Raw genomic sequence first — 16,911 nt, forward strand, 5'->3', positions numbered from 1 at the left:
TTGGAACGATATGGTATACAGGGGATGATGTTCTGTCAGTGAACTGAACCAGGGTATGTTAAGCAGCCTGGGTAAACCTTGGAAGGGTCTGTGGGGCCTGGTTGTGGATAGGGAGCTGTAGTTTTGATGCATTACATGCAACAGCTAGAGAATGGATGTGAGTGAATGTGGTCTTTTACTCTTTGTTCCTGTCACTATCTCGCTAATGCGGGAAATGGCAATCAAGTGTGAAAAATACTTTAGTAAAAGTTTAAGTCTGAAGTAGCTATTTGTAACCATACTTTTACAAGAATTTGTTCATTTCCAGCAAGGTTTAAGTGGTCTGGCACCCTTAGCATATGTATATGTTGATGCTGCATTGCTAGCAGGTGCCCAGTTAACCCAAAGATTTCGGTCAACTTTCATAGCATTACATGAACATCTTGATACATATCTGGACAAGAGAGAGAGTGCCAATGTGGTGAGTCATCAGTATCTACCAGGGATTTCCTTTGTATCATTAATTCTAGCTTTTGCCAGACATGTAGGACTGTAGTCTATATTTTCTGAAACTACTCTAGAATAAGTATGATATAGAGCATATGTAATATTTTACAAAAAAAATAAGGAAAACCATTTGCTTGTCAGACCAGTTGATTAATGTTATAATACAGTATATTACTGTTTTTTCTTGTACTTTCTGTCAGTGCCTGGATGGTATCAAATCAACGCTGAAACTTCAGAACCTAGGTGAAAGCCTGCCTGAGCTTTGTGCAGATGAGCAACACATTGATCTGTGTCGCTGTTTGTACAAATTACATTTTCAACTCTCTTTGCTGTATGACACTTATGTCAAGTTCTTGGTAGCTATGCTTCATGCTGCTAGAACTGCCCAGGTAAGGAATGGGGATTTTGTTTAATGTATCTGTATACTATATTCACTGATACCTGAACATACTTCATAGAGATTGAGAGTTTAGCATTCCTAACTGAAATCATATGTTTTGTCCTGAGCATGAAGAAACAGACGAAAAAAGGTCTCATCCGTTCACACTCAGTCTCTAGCTGTCATGTGTAATGCACCAAAATCACATTTCCCTATTCACATCCAGACCCCACAAACCTTTCCATGGTTTACCCTAGACGTTTCACATGCCCTGGATGGGGGAAAAAGATTACTTCCCACATATTCCTGCGTGTCTTTCATATGAAAGGCCACTAAAACGGATGGGAGATGGGGGCTGGAAAGCCTCCCCTCCTGTTTTACTTTTCCAAAAGAAGGAACAGAGAAGGGGACCATATGAGGATTTTTCCCTCTAAGACTCAGTCATCTGTTCTTGATGCTACCTCACTGATGCAAGAAATGGTGAATTTGTGTAAAAAAGGAGACGAAATTGGAGGTGGAAGGATGGAGTGATAAAGATGTTGAGTGATCGGGGCCTGAACATGCAGGTGGGTGAAAGGTGTGCAAGGAATAGAGTGAATTGGAACGATGTGGTATACTGGGGTCGATGTGTCAATGGATTGAACCAGGGCATGTGAAGTGTCTGGGGTAAACCATGGAAAGTTTCGTGAGGCCTGGATGTGAAAAGGGAGCTGTGGTTTCGGTACATTATACATGACAGCTAGAGACTGAGTGTGAATGAATGTAGCCTTTGTTGTCTTTTCCTAGTGCTACCTCACATGTGTGTGTGGGGAGGGGGTTGTCATTTCATGTGTGGCAGGATGGCGACGGGAATGAATAAGGGGAGCAAGTATGAATTATGTACATGTGTATATGTCTGTGGATGTATATATATGTATATGTTGAAATGTATAGGTATGTATATGTGCATGTGTGTACATGTATGTATATACATGTGTATGTGGGTGGGTTGGGCCATGCTTTCATCTGTTTTCTCGCGCTACCTTGTTAACGCGGGAGACAGCGACAAAGTGTAATTAATAATATTAATAAATAAATATACATATACATGAAGGGAAATCATACTTCAGTAAGAATTGAGTTTAATTCTCATCTAGCTTGTATGAGTAACTTCTGTAAAACTTTTCCTGTATGCTTATGTAGATTTGCAACCTTTTAGCTAGTTTCTTCCTTTCCTTTGGTCACGTCACCTTTGGTCTCCTCCCTATTTAAGCTTCATCTATGCAAATGCCTCACTTTCATTTCATGGACTGTAGATTCATCCATCTGTATGTGGGTATCTTATGTTATATGATAGATTTCAACCTGGATGGAATAAGCATAATCTTCTCTAGTATTAAAGAATCAAGCATAAATCTTGAATAACTTTGCAGAATTGCCTTTTTCCTTTAGAGATATTTCCCTGTATCAGGAGATGGCTTTTGGGATGTTGGCTGTTTCTCAAAATGTTTTAATGTTATCTTTGTTACTTAGGCAAGTGATCATAGTGTAGAGTTAAGCACACTTCAAGGAAAGCTTATAGCTGCAGTTGAACAATTGGACTCAACTCCACCCACAACGCCAACACAAAGCTCACAGTCTTTGCCACCTGAAAGAGAATTGCCAGAGGTAGGAATGATATTCTTGAGTTTCTGTAGCTTTGGATTCATCATTTAGATTATGTATACTAGAAGGTGTTAAGGATAGAAGTGTGAGGAGGATACTGTAACTTAAAACTTTTCAGCTCTTCCTTTTCAGGACCAGTTCCATCTTCTTTCAGAATTTCTTAGCTAGTTCTGTACAAGAAGTCTATCTTTTTGTTGATATCATTTATGCAATGTGATTATGCTGAAGTTTTGTTATGGAAATTACTGCAATAGACTTGATATTCATAGTTACAGAAAATGATTTTTTGTTGACTATTTTTCCATAATACTTTTGAGTTCTTAGTATTGAACACTGACAGCATTATCTTAACGTTATCTTGACCTTCAAGTGTACCTGCATGTGCATATTTTGGAATATATGTACATACGGAAATTGATATTGGATAACAAACATTCACAGTGAACTCCGTGAAAGGAAGTAAGGCAATGAGCTTCTGCTACCTACTCTTTTATCAGATGGAATTGCCATATTTTAGCTTTTCTTTTTCTCTTGATGATTTGATTCCTGAAACTTTATACTACTGTAATTTTGAAAGGCTCACAAGAAACTGTTTCTATTTTGAGAATGTATGATCATAAGAAATGAGAAATAAAAAGAAAAAATGTCTTCTTATTACTTTGGTTTTGTTTTACTTTATTAAGTTAGGCTAGCAGGATAAGTCTTTTCCCTAGGAGATACGCACTTTTGACCTTTGTCATCCAATACAGCAGGGTCCATGGACCTAGTTATGCAAAACTGATTTCTTTTTGTACATGGCCCACCTTATGTAAATGAGAATGGAGTTAATGGTAGTAGATAGATTGATGGAAAGAATAAACTCTGTAACCACACTCTGGATGCCCTTTGATGCATTTTCTCTACCAGATGTAATTTTCCTTTTTTGTCATACTGTGCTTATCTGTTAATTCTTGCCCTTGACTTTGATTATCCCAAGGGAGAAGAAGGAGAGTGTGAAAGTGTTGGAGGAGAAGAAAGTGAAGGGGGAAGTGCATGTGAGAGTAGCATAGGACACACTGAGGGGAGCTCCCCAGTTAGCTCCTCCTCACTTGGTTCACAGTCTCTAGAACTACCTGTTGCACCACCCAGCTCAAGACCTGATGCTGAACTCCAGGTAATTCTAATAGTATTCTTTTTTGGTTGATTGATAAACCAGTGTTAAACAAAAGTCCAGTCATGTACAGGTTATATGTTCTTACAAACTAGTTAGTCATTAGTCATACCATCCTGCCCCAGGGTCCCCTTCTGTGGGGCTCCTGCGGCTGTAAGGAAGCTGGCCACATCCTCTGTGCAGGCCACAATTCAAGAAGTAAGAAGTGTAGTGATGTTGTGTTGATATCTTTTTGAGATCAGCATTGAACAAATAAGAAGTAAGTGTTCAGTGTCTTAAGTATAGAAGTTGCATCTTAGTTATGAAGCCTTTTTTTTTCATGTTGAATCACTGTTTGTGATATTGAAAAGATGGAAGGTGTCTTGAACTCAGGTAAGAAAGCATAATGAATACATGCTTGGGTAATTGAATTTCAAATGGGTGTAAATCTGGGGGACTTTAAGATTCTATTGTGAGGGTAATTGGTATGTACTTGACAGTTCATTGTGGTGTGTGTATGTTATTGCAGAGTTGTATTTGTTGGTTAAGTGGTTATTATCTGTAGATATAAGTTGCAGAGGTAAGCTTTTTATTTCTTATTGATGTTTGATGGTTTATTTTGAAGTGATTGTAGAGAATACTGATGAATTCTTCTTGTTTACATTATTTGTCGAAGGATAAGATATGCATGGGTGTACTCTTGTAGTAAAAAACTTTGCATCTGGATGCCCACATATAAAGCTGTCATTGAAATAGCTTAAAGTCATTCAAACATGTTGAGTACAGAAAATTGGTGTGATGATAAGAGTAGCTTCTTGTATTTGGAAGACACACCTGTCACTCGCCCATATTGGTGTATTGTATGTTTGGTGTTTTGTAATATTTAACTTATCTTGTGGCCATTTGCACAGGAACTAAAATTTAAGTGATAATGACCTGACAACGATATTTCTTTGAAGGACATGATTGGCTGGGATATGAATGTCAGTTTTTGAAAATAAAGTGCACTTTTTAAGCAAATGAGATATCCTTGCCAGGATCAAACTGTCATGATTGGATTGGACAGCCTGCCTTTTATTTTATATTTCATTCATCAGAATGCAGAAAAAAGGAGTTAACATTCAGCTTGTAGTAACAGTCATACTACCAAATATATATTCATGTTCTCAGTAACAGATAGACTGTGTTCCTTTATATGTATGAAATGAGTCATAGTTTCCTTTTTTGAGTAGGGGTGAAGGAAGAATTGATATGGTGAAGGTGACCTTGTCTGTTATTTAGAAGTGTTTTGAGCTGTGATATGTTGAAAATAACACCATATTGCCACAAATGAGATTCATCTCTTTTGAAAAGGCATGATATGATTCTTTGAATATATCATGTTGCAGGATTGATAACTTCTATCTGTTTATCTATCTGTCTATCTATCTATTTATCTATCTATCTATCTATCTATCTATCTATATATCTATCTATCTAACACATGTTCCGGTTGGAACTCCCTCATAGGGGTGGCCACGATAACTGAGTCTCCATAACTGATGAGCTCCAGTGCCGCTTTTTAGCCTTTAGTATCTCACCCATATAGGCCACTGGCAGAGGGCAACTCTAGTGCAGTGTTTGCAGAGGCTCCTACATAGTGTTCTTAATGACTACTTCTGTCTAATGCTCCTACCTACTACTTCTACCTAATGCTCTTGCCTTAATAAATGTCCCTTCTTACTACTTCTACCTACTGCTCCTACCTTTTTGCCAAAAGGCAGTGCTAGCACATAGTGCTCATCAGGGAAATCTAGAGTTATGAAGAATGAGCTGTGTGAGTTAAGTGTTGTCAAGTGTTACAAATGACAAGGAAGGATTGCATGTTTTTAGACATAATGCAGGTAGTCCACATGTAAGTGAGGGAGAAAGAAAAGACAGCTACCTGGGTCAGAGGAGTGCTGGCTGTCATATGTCATGCACCCTCCAAATACCCAGGCAGGTAGTACTGGTAATATACCTCCATGATTGTTGGCTGCCTACCAGCTACTACCTTTTGCAATTCATTTGTAAAAATTCCTTTTCTACTAGTCATATTACTTTTACTCTGTGTAATGATGTTTCAATTTTTGTTCTACAGTTGTTACAACTTGTGGCAGATCAGCGATGGGTTGGAGCACTACAGTTTGTTCGTCAGCATCGTAATCTGTGGCAACATGAAGCTAGTTCTTCCCACACTCATGATGATTTAACAGTTATCCTCAACACTTACTGCACGTACCTTGCAGACAAGAAACCTGGTAATATGATTTCTGTATAACTTTTATGTATAGTATATTTCTTCAGTTAATCCTCCAAGGCACACCTAAAGATTACTCTAATAAGCAAGCCTAGATTGATAAGTCAAGCAAATTTGTATGGTCCTAGCAATTAGGTATAAAATACTGTATGTTACAGAGATTCATAAGATATTATTCAGCAAATGAGATCCTCTTCATATTAATGCAGAGATAATGGAAGGTTATCAAGGCTTCTACTAGATATGATTGTTAATGAACTATCTTCATGTGCATGTTATGTTGACAGCTTTTTTTTTATGCTGACTATAAATGAAGATTAATAGGGAAGTCATAAGAAAAGTGGAGATTAACAGGGAAGTCATAAAAAACTGGTAATATGAAAATCGTTATCGTGAAAGATTATTGGATATAATTACTGTGCTTTGTTTGAAATTATAAGATCTTGAGAGGAAGGTATTGTGTCTTAGGATACAATTTATGCATTGACACTAACTTCATGTAATATGTTTCTTCCCCTCTGATATTTGAATAGCATTTAAATGTTTTGTGTAATCCTATCCTTGAAGGTACAATAACAAAGCTTTAAGACTTGACCTGATTGTGTGTTATCATGGATTCAACCCTTCATTAAACACAGGTAGTTCTGAATGATGACATTGGTCCACATTACCTCAGTACATGTTAAAGTATTGAATATTAATCCTTATTTTCTGTACTTCCTGCAGGAATGATAGCTGTATGTGGAACAGAAGCAGAGCTAGGAGAAACAAGCTCACGTCTAACAGAAGCCAACATGGCTGCACTCTCAGCTCTGAGGACAATAGAGCAAGCTCCCAAGCAGACCAGAGATACCTTAGACTCAGTAATTCGTAAAACAGAGTGCTAGGCCTACTGTTATTTAGGCTTTAGTGTTTAGGTAAGACCGCTCTAAGCATTTTCCATTTTGAAGCTAAAGCTTTCTTTGATTAAGAGAAGAGCTTTTGTTGTGCTGAACAAAATGTGTATTCATTCCCCAATATTCTAATTCCAGGAGCATAAGACCGTAATATCCTCTTGCCTCCTTTCCTTGTCAGTGGGAAATAACTTCTTATCTCCATGATCAGTATTACCACAAGAAATTCAGCTATTAAAACTTTCAAGTACATTATATTGGTAAAGTTTCCAAGCTTAAACATATACATGATTAAGAATCCTCTAATTAAAAGAAAAGTAATCTCAATGTACATTTTTTGTGCTCTAATGTGACATGTAATTTGTTGTTTAGCAGTTACCTTGTATGAAATACATTTTATGTCATTAATCATAAGTAGAGATATCAGTAAATGCTTTGGCTATATACAAGTGAAAGTCTGTATAAGATATCAAAATTTTGCTACAGACAAACACGTTAGATTACAAATGTAAAAAACCCAATATTCCTTACATTATCAAGTTTATCTACTTATTAGAAATTCATAAGAAATTAGCAAGACACCAGTACTTGTAATTTGTATTGGTTAGTTCTTTTCTTAGAACACTTGTCTTCTTTTCTTCCTGCCAAGGAACCTTAGGCTATCAGCCTCTGTACATACTTGGTTGAACCAGAACCATTACAATATGGTGAATCAGTCTATAAATCTTCCTGTTGATAATGAAATTGATTTTAATAAAGTACTAATAGGTTTATGTCACCTGCTCTGAAAACTATTCAGTTGTCTTTAAATCACAAATATCTTGTGAGTTGTATGGCATTATTGTTACATGACTTTGCTGGCAGTGCCAGTGATTTAGAAAGACACATGTCTAAATTTGCCCGGTCACACTGTGGACAATACAGTCATGAATTGTTTTCAAAATAGTGAAAAAGGGTTTATACCCTTCTCACTAATCTTGTGCATCTGATTTCATAATTGTTTTATGCAGCTTTTGCAACTTTGTGTCAGTTGAGAGTAATTGCCTGGTTGAAGTTTTAGTGACTGTGGGGAAACAGATCTTCACTTTAATCCTACGGTATCACTCAAGTTAGTAGAGAAGACCAAAGATCCTGGAGTATTAGCTAAAAGCAGACAAACAGAGACACAATCTCACAAGTTAAGCCCTGTTCTTGGGTATCTAACATTGGCACTGACTCTCGTTATTAGTTGCTTGATGTTTTCAGAGGAGCTTACAGGTGCTACACCATGGCTAGTTTTCCATTTGGATATCAGTAAATTATATTTACCTCTACTGCATATAGCCAATGTGTCTCCTATCATGTTTGAAAGGTAAAGCAGTAATCAGCTGCAAGTATTTTTATTGCATATTGTATCATATGGTCCTTGGGTCTGGGCTCTTGTTTAAAGAATAATTTCCATCGTTAGAATTAAAGAATAGTTAGGTTCAGGTTATTGATAATGACATTTAGTATATTTTAAGACACACTATCCCTTGGATCATAGAAAAGCATAGGTTTCCCTGTAAACTGTGCACGTATTATTCATAGTTAAATGGGAAAAATGGGATAGATTCCCTGACACTGGTACTATCGACATGATTTATTGTAATGCTTATGAGCAGGTTTAAATTACAGTATGGTCCAACTGGGCCTGGAGACAAGCTGATTGCCAAAAGTTTCATGGCTCCTTTTATTCCAAAATCAAGTCTTGCAGTTAAAGATATTCCTTTGCTTGGTGTGAATGAGAAGTTTCTAAAACAATGATTTTTCTCCTTATAGTTTGATTCATTTTTCATATAAGTCGTTCCTTGCCGTTATTTTCAAGCAGCTGACCAAAAACTTCAGCTTTTATGTTATTTTCATGTATCAGTTGTGTGTATACACTCCTCACTTCCTTACTCAAATATTGTTAGTGTACCATGTTATACTTTAGACCTGTTTCTTTATGAACTTCTTGCCTCCAAACAAAATATCTGACAATATACAGTACTATGTATTCTTAAAGAAAAAAAAATGGGTTTTACAACTTCCACCCCCCCCAGTCATAGTTTTGGAATATATCTGACAACCAAATTATGAAGATGAGTACAAAACTCTCTTAAGTAATTTAAATGAAGTTGAATTGTAGCTTTTCATATGCATCCAAATTTCCCATACAGCTGTTTTTTATTCATGATGAATATATTATGTACCCAGAAACTGTATTGAGGAAAGATTTAGTGCACTTGTATTGAAAAACCTCATTTCCATATTAGATATTGGCCACAGTTTTAAAGCTTTGATGTACTTCTCTTGATATCTGCAAAATTGAACCATAAAATTCCCAGAAATGGTTGTCACTAGCACAAATTTAAACATTTAACATAAATACAGTGTACAAGTCAACCTGTCAACTGCAATGTCTCACTTGTTACAGTAGGTAACATCATTCCAGCCCTCAGAAAAACATTTGCACATGATAATTCCTGCAGTCTCATAAATTCATAATGTACTCACCAGACCCATCTCATTTATATTATAAATTTAATCAAGAAAATTCTTATATTGCATTTCAAAGGTATGCATAATATTGCATTTAGATTTATTTTGTTTTCCCTTAAATGTTAATATGTATGTACTGTTATGTCCAAGCTTTTTTACTGGGAGCAGGTGGTTGTTAATCATTTATAAAATATAAAAAAGGTTAAATAATTTTTGATAATTGATTAGCAAAGTCCATGAACATATAACACATACCACAGTACTGTAAACTGTGATAAACTTTCCTTGTTTCTAATGCATGATGACAGTGCATGATTTTATGTTGAAATCCTGTGAACAGTAAGGATAGTTTACTTCTTAATTTATGTACAGAATGCAATGTACAGCAGAATTTTTAACTTAGTCATTATAGTTTTATTTTTTCTTGTTTGTATTTTTTATTTCAACCATAAAGAGTTTTAGGGTGAAAGCATTAGTAGTTTCCAGTTGTTTGATGTAATCTAGTCATATTCAATGCTTCCAAAACCCAATTTCTTATTTCAATTCTAAAATTTCCTGTTACTTTAATTCCTTTGAAGATTTTCTTGTTTATCTCCATAATTCTGTCAGTGCACTGTAAGAATTGAGGAGTCTGTTTAAGTTTCAATTGTATATATCCTCAGAGCAGTTACTCTAACAGAAGAGTTGATCAAGCCCTATACTGAGTATTGCTCACACATCATGAGAGTAGAGCACACTCTTCCTCCTATTTCCTACTTTACAGAGTTTAGTCAAAGAAAACCTTTTATACCTTTGTTATTTTAGCCTTTTCTATCAAAAGATGGGTTTTGCATGCCTCTGTCTCTAGCTAGACTGTCCAGCATCCAATAAGCCATTATATCTCATAGATATTGCATGAGCATTGGCAACTCAAGGTTTGGCTGAATCTATATTTGCTACTTTCCATCCACTACTAAACTGTGGATTTCTTCACCTCCAATATTTTATTCCAATTCCCATATAATGTCTTCCTTTGAGAGGTAAGGTTTACCATTGTTTTATGAACTGATGACCTTTTTTTTTTTCCCCACATTCCTTTTACACAGGCACCTATGCTCAAAATTGGTGTCCTCTAGTGAAAACAGTATGAATAAATTAAAATGGAAGCAGTTTCCAGTAAATGTAGAATGTAAGTGTGTTTCCTTTGAATGTGCTGAAAATAAACAACAACCAGTTTATATGTGGCCTACATTTGTTTTCGTCCACTAAAAGTAATTCCTATGTACTAGAAGAAATCTGTTTATCGTGGCAAGGCAAAGGCAATTCTGTGCAAGACCAAATATGACCCCCATGATCCCTTACATTACACTCTTTAACCTCATATTTCTGTTTTTCCTATTGATTGGAAATGTCCACATTGTTCCACTGAGTTTCTGCTTGTTTATTTTGTTATATAATGTTCTCCATGTATTGTTTCATAGTAGGTAGTAGTTGGTAGGACAGCTTATGACTAGGGAGGTATATCATCATTACTACCCGCCTGGGTATCAGGAGAGTTATTGACAGCTGCTTAGTGAGCCAGTACTTCAGTGGTTGTCAAGTTGCACTCCTCTGTCCCAGGTAGCTGTCTTTTCTTTCTGCCTCATCCACACATGGACTACCGGCATTCTGTCCACATACATACAATTTCTTTTTGTTATACACAATGTTGACAACACTTAACTCACACAGATCATTCTTTTTAACTAGATTTCTTGCAGTGAGCACTATGTGCTAGCTTTGCCTTTTAGCAAAATTGTAGGAGCAGTAGATATCAGTTGTGGGTAGGAACATTTAGACTGGAGCATTAGGTAGAAAAAGTAGGTAGAAGTATAACTAGGAGCATTAGGTATAAGTAGTCAGTAGAAGCCTCTGCTAACACTGCATTAGAGTTGCCCTCTGCCAGTGGCCTGTTAAGGATAGCCACCAAAGGCTAAGAAGCAGCACTAGAGTTCATTGGTTGTTATATAGAGTATTGTCATGGCCACCCCTTTGAGGGAGTTTCATTTGGAGCAGGAGTCAAAGATGTAGAATTAGTATTGTTTTATATACTTGTGTCTCCCCATATTTACTGTATATTTGTTAACTTATGTTCCTTTAGATACCCCAGTATTTCCCTACATTCCTTTGTGTGTTCTGTTCAAATTTTCTTAAGTTCTTCATCCCTTGTAATATTGTCATCATGTCTGCTATTGTTCCATGATAATCCTTCTCACATTCCCTTAATTATATATTTTATTAATATTATTATTATTATTATTATTATTATTATTATTATTATACTTAATTGCTGTTTCCCACATCAGCAAGGTAGTGCCAGGAAACAGACGAAGAATGGTCCATTCACTGATATACACATATATATATACATACATACATACACACACACACATATATATATATATACGAACAAAGTTCATATGAACGCACACCTTCCTAGAACATACAAACCTCCAACAAATATATATATATATATTTTTTTTTTTTTTTTTTTTTTATACTTTGTCGCTGTCTCCCGCGTTTGCGAGGTAGCGCAAGGAAACAGACGAAAGAAATGGCCCAACCCCCCCCCCATACACATGTACATACACACGTCCACACACGCAAATATACATACCTACACAGCTTTCCATGGTTTACCCCAGACGCTTCACATGCCTTGCTTCAATCCACTGACAGCATGTCAACCCCTGTATACCACATGACTCCAATTCACTCTATTTCTTGCCCTCCTTTCACCCTCCTGCATGTTCAGGCCCCGATCACACAAAATCTTTTTCACTCCATCTTTCCACCTCCAATTTGGTCTCCCTCTTCTCCTCGTTCCCTCCACCTCCGACACATATATCCTCTTGGTCAATCTCTCCTCACTCATTCTCTCCATGTGCCCAAACCATTTCAAAACACCCTCTTCTGCTCTCCCAACCACGCTCTTTTTATTTCCACACATCTCTCTTACCCTTACGTTACTTACTCGATCAAACCACCTCACACCACACATTGTCCTCAAACATCTCATTTCCAGCACATCCATCCTCCTGCGCACATCTCTATCCATAGCCCACGCCTCGCAACCATACAACATTGTTGGAATCACTATTCCCTCAAACATACCCATTTTTGCTTTCCGAGATAATGTTCTCGACTTCCACACATTTTTCAAGGCTCCCAAAATTTTCGCCCCCTCCCCCACCCTATGATCCACTTCCGCTTCCATGGTTCCATCCGCTGACAGATCCACTCCCAGATATCTAAAACACTTCACTTCCTCCAGTTTTTCTCCATTCAAACTCACCTCCCAATTGACTTGACCCTCACCCCTACTGTACCTAATAACCTTGCTCTTATTCACATTTACTCTCAACTTTCTTCTTCCACACACTTTACCAAACTCAGTCACCAGCTTCTGCAGTTTCTCACATGAATCAGCCACCAGCGCTGTATCATCAGCGAACAACAACTGACTCACTTCCCAAGCTCTCTCATCCCCAACAGACTTCATACTTGCCCCTCTTTCCAGGACTCTTGCATTTACCTCCCTTACAACCCCATCCATAAACAAATTAAACAACCATGGAGACATCACACACCCCTGCCGCAAACCTACATTCACTGAGAACCAATCACTTTCCTCTCTTCCTACACGTACACATGCCTTACATCCTCGATAAAAACTTTTCACTGCTTCTAACAACTTGCCTCCCACACCATATATTCTTAATACCTTCCACAGAGCATCTCTATCAACTCTATCATATGCCTTCTCCAGATCCATAAATGCTACATACAAATCCATTTGCTTTTCTAAGTATTTCTCACATACATTCTTCAAAGCAAACACCTGATCCACACATCCTCTACCACTTCTGAAACCGCACTGCTCTTCCCCAATCTGATGCTCTGTACATGCCTTCACCCTCTCAATCAATACCCTCCCATATAATTTACCAGGAATACTCAAAATATATATATATATATATATATATATTTTTTTTTTTTTTTTTTCTTTTTTTTTTTTTCATACTATTTGCCATTTCCCGCGTTAGCGAGGTAGCGTTAAGAACAGAGGACTGGGCCTCTAAGGGAATATCCTCACCTGACCCCCTTCTCTGTTCCTTCTTTTGGAAAATTAAAAAAAAAAACAAGAGGGGAGGATTTCCAGCCACCCGCTCCCTCCCCTTTTAGTCGCCTTCTACGACACGCAGGGAATACGTGGGAAGTATTCTTTCTCCCCTATCCCCAGGGATAATATATATATATATATATATATATATATATATATATTATTTATTTATATTTATTATACTTTGTCGCTGTCTCCCGCGTTTGCGAGGTAGCGCAAGGAAACAGACGAAAGAAATGGCCCAACCCCCCCCCATACACATGTATATACATACGTCCACACACGCAAATATACATACCTACACAGCTTTCCATGGTTTACCCCAGACGCTTCACATGCCTTGCTTCAATCCACTGACAGCACGTCAACCCCGGTATACCACATCGCTCCAATTCACTCTATTCCTTGCCCTCCTTTCACCCTCCTGCATGTTCAGGCCCCGATCACACAAAATCTTTTTCACTCCATCTTTCCACCTCCAATTTGGTCTCCCTCTTCTCCTTGTTCCCTCCACCTCCGACACATATATCCTCTTGGTCAATCTTTCCTCACTCATCCTCTCCATGTGCCCAAACCACTTCAAAACACCCTCTTCTGCTCTCTCAACCACGCTCTTTTTATTTCCACACATCTCTCTTACCCTTACGTTACTCACTCGATCAAACCACCTCACACCACACATTGTCCTCAAACATCTCATTTCCAGCACATCCATCCTCCTGCGCACAACTCTATCCATAGCCCACGCCTCGCAACCATACAACATTGTTGGAACCACTATTCCTTCAAACATACCCATTTTTGCTTTCCGAGATAATGTTCTCGACTTCCACACATTCTTCAAGGCCCCCAGGATTTTCGCCCCCTCCCCCACCCTATGATCCACTTCCGCTTCCATGGTTCCATCCGCTGCCAGATCCACTCCCAGATATCTAAAACACTTCACTTCCTCCAGTTTTTCTCCATTCAAACTCACCTCCCAATTGACTTGACCCTCAACCCTACTGTACCTAATAACCTTGCTCTTATTCACATTTACTCTTAACTTTCTTCTTCCTCACACTTTTCCAAACTCAGTCACCAGCTTCTGCAGTTTCTCACATGAATCAGCCACCAGTGCTGTATCATCAGCGAACAACAATATATATAAAAAATTTCATACTATTCGCCATTTCCCGGAGGACTATCCTGTCCCTTAATCTTCTGTTCACTTACACACTTATGCCTTTACTCTTCATTATTCTATATAGGGACCCAGTGGCTCTTCTTTGTACTGTTCTCTTCCTTATCTCTCCTCCCGTATCACCAAACTTACCCAAGATAGCTCCTATGTACTTAAACTCTCTCATCTCCACCAGTCTTTCTTACCCTATATTCAAAGCACAATTTAGTACACTTTATTTTTTCAGTTTATATGGTTTTACAAAATCAATACTTTCACTCTTTGTTTCCTTTCACACACCATTACTTTACCTTTACCTTCAATTGCCTATGCTTACACACATCATTAAACACACTTACAACCTTCTGCAACTCCTCTTCACTCTCAGCAAACAAACACAATATCATCTGCAAATAGGCTTACCATTAGCTGCCATATCTCACAGCCACACTCCATCATTGCACCCCTTTTCCCTAGTTTTGCTTTCATCTTATTTATCACTCCATCCATATATATACTAAAAAGCCATGGTGGCATCACACATCCCTGCCTCACACCTACATGTATACTGAAGCTTTTGCTCAACTCTCTATCCACTCGTACACATGCATTTGCCTCTCTGTAGAAGGCTTTCACACCATCCAACAGTTGTACCCTTACCCCATTTATCCTTAACACATCCCATAAAGTGTTTCGTTCACACCTGTCATGCACTTTCTTGAGATTAATAAAAGCTCCATGCAGTTTCTTACCTTTTGTAAATACTTTTCCATGGTCATATTTACCACAAAAATCTGATCCACTCATCCCCTACCTCTCCTAAAACCCCCTTGCTCTTCACTTATTCTTATTCAGTTACTTCCATCACTCTGTCAATCAACATTCTTGAATACACTTTTTCTGATGCACTTAACAGACTTATTCCCTTATAATTGCAAGATACATCCTTAGCACCTTTTCCTTTGAATAAAGGAAGAATAATAGCTTTCACACAGACACATTCAGTCTGTCACACTTTCTCCTCCATACTTCAGCATTTCAGCCATAATCCAATCCACTCTAGGTGCCTTTCCTACCTTCAGCCTCATTATTGCTCTTATTACCTTCCTTTTCTCTCTAGGTCCTTGAGCTTGTATACTCTTCCTTCCATCCTCCATACCCATGCATGCAACAACTGCTGCCTCCCCTTTTCCCACATTCATCAGCCCTTCAAAATACTCTTTCCTTCTTTCCTTTCACTGCCTTCTTTTGATTCAGAAAATCCCTTTCCTTACTCCTCACATTAACATTTCCACTCTTCCATCCTCCTCATTCCTCTTTCACTCCCTTCCAGTATAGTATGTTATCCTTAAACTTTTAATCAACATTTTTCCAAAATCATCTATTCAACATTCCCATTGAGCACTCAGCCACATGCCTTTTTCTTCTCTTCCACAGCAATTATGATCTGTGTCCATCTACTAATTCTACCACCTTTAAACAATTTAAACACCTCATTCACACACGACTGCATCCCTACATTTGCTGCACTTCCATCTAAGCTTTCAGTTACCTTCTTTTCAAATTCCTCCCTGCATTATTTCAGATTCATCTTCTCACTTGCCAACACTTTTCCTTCTCCATCCTTCCTTACACCATATATCCACTTCTTGATCCTCATCCCCCTAAGAACCATGAGATGGTCAGTCTCCAAATGATCCCCTCACAAATCTAGAATCTAGTACGACTTTTTTCAATCTTTCATCTGCTGCCACATAGTCAATCAAACCCTTTTGCTCTTCTCTTCCATCATTTCTCATCCATGTATATTTGTGGATCATCTTGCACTGAAAAAAGTGTTTTGCGAGGAATAAAACTCTCTCAGCATAAATATCCACAAGATAACTTACATTCTTATTTACTCCAGGCACTCACCATCTACCAACTATCCCACTGATTTTATCACATCCCACTTTCACATTCATATTACCCATTACGACCACATTTCTCACATTCTCAAAACCATATGTACAGTCACGCAAATTTCTCTCAAAATGCTTCATTTCATCCTTATATTGTAAGTCTTCACATTCACAGGCCCATATACACAAGCATACTTCACAATTCCAGCCTTTCCTTTCACCCACACTAGTCTTGATCCATTCCATCCATGCTCTGTGACACCCTCCTATACTCTTGGCAATAGCAAATTGCACATCTTTCTTTTCCTTTTCCCCAGATAATTTTTGCTCATTCCTATCCATACCACTTCTTCAAGCCCCTTGCCGTACTTAAAAGATACTAAAAAATAAACCAAA

General features: G+C 37.8%; 1 protein-coding gene across 1 annotated transcript in view; it reads left to right on the forward strand.

Moving 5' to 3' along the window:
- The window catches only part of fry (Protein furry), a 153,777-nt gene extending 143,249 nt beyond the window's left edge, over positions 1-10,528 (forward strand). The window contains exons 56-61 of the mRNA XM_071661031.1: positions 308-460; positions 687-875; positions 2,378-2,512; positions 3,486-3,662; positions 5,758-5,917; positions 6,643-10,528. Coding sequence (XP_071517132.1) covers positions 308-460; positions 687-875; positions 2,378-2,512; positions 3,486-3,662; positions 5,758-5,917; positions 6,643-6,803 — 975 coding nt within the window. The 3' untranslated portion in view covers positions 6,804-10,528. The remainder of the gene's footprint in view (positions 1-307; positions 461-686; positions 876-2,377; positions 2,513-3,485; positions 3,663-5,757; positions 5,918-6,642) is intronic.
- Positions 10,529-16,911: the final 6,383 nt, after the last annotated feature.

The sequence above is a fragment of the Panulirus ornatus genome, chromosome 73 (assembly GCF_036320965.1).
Source record: "Panulirus ornatus isolate Po-2019 chromosome 73, ASM3632096v1, whole genome shotgun sequence".
NCBI lineage: Eukaryota > Metazoa > Arthropoda > Malacostraca > Decapoda > Palinuridae > Panulirus > Panulirus ornatus.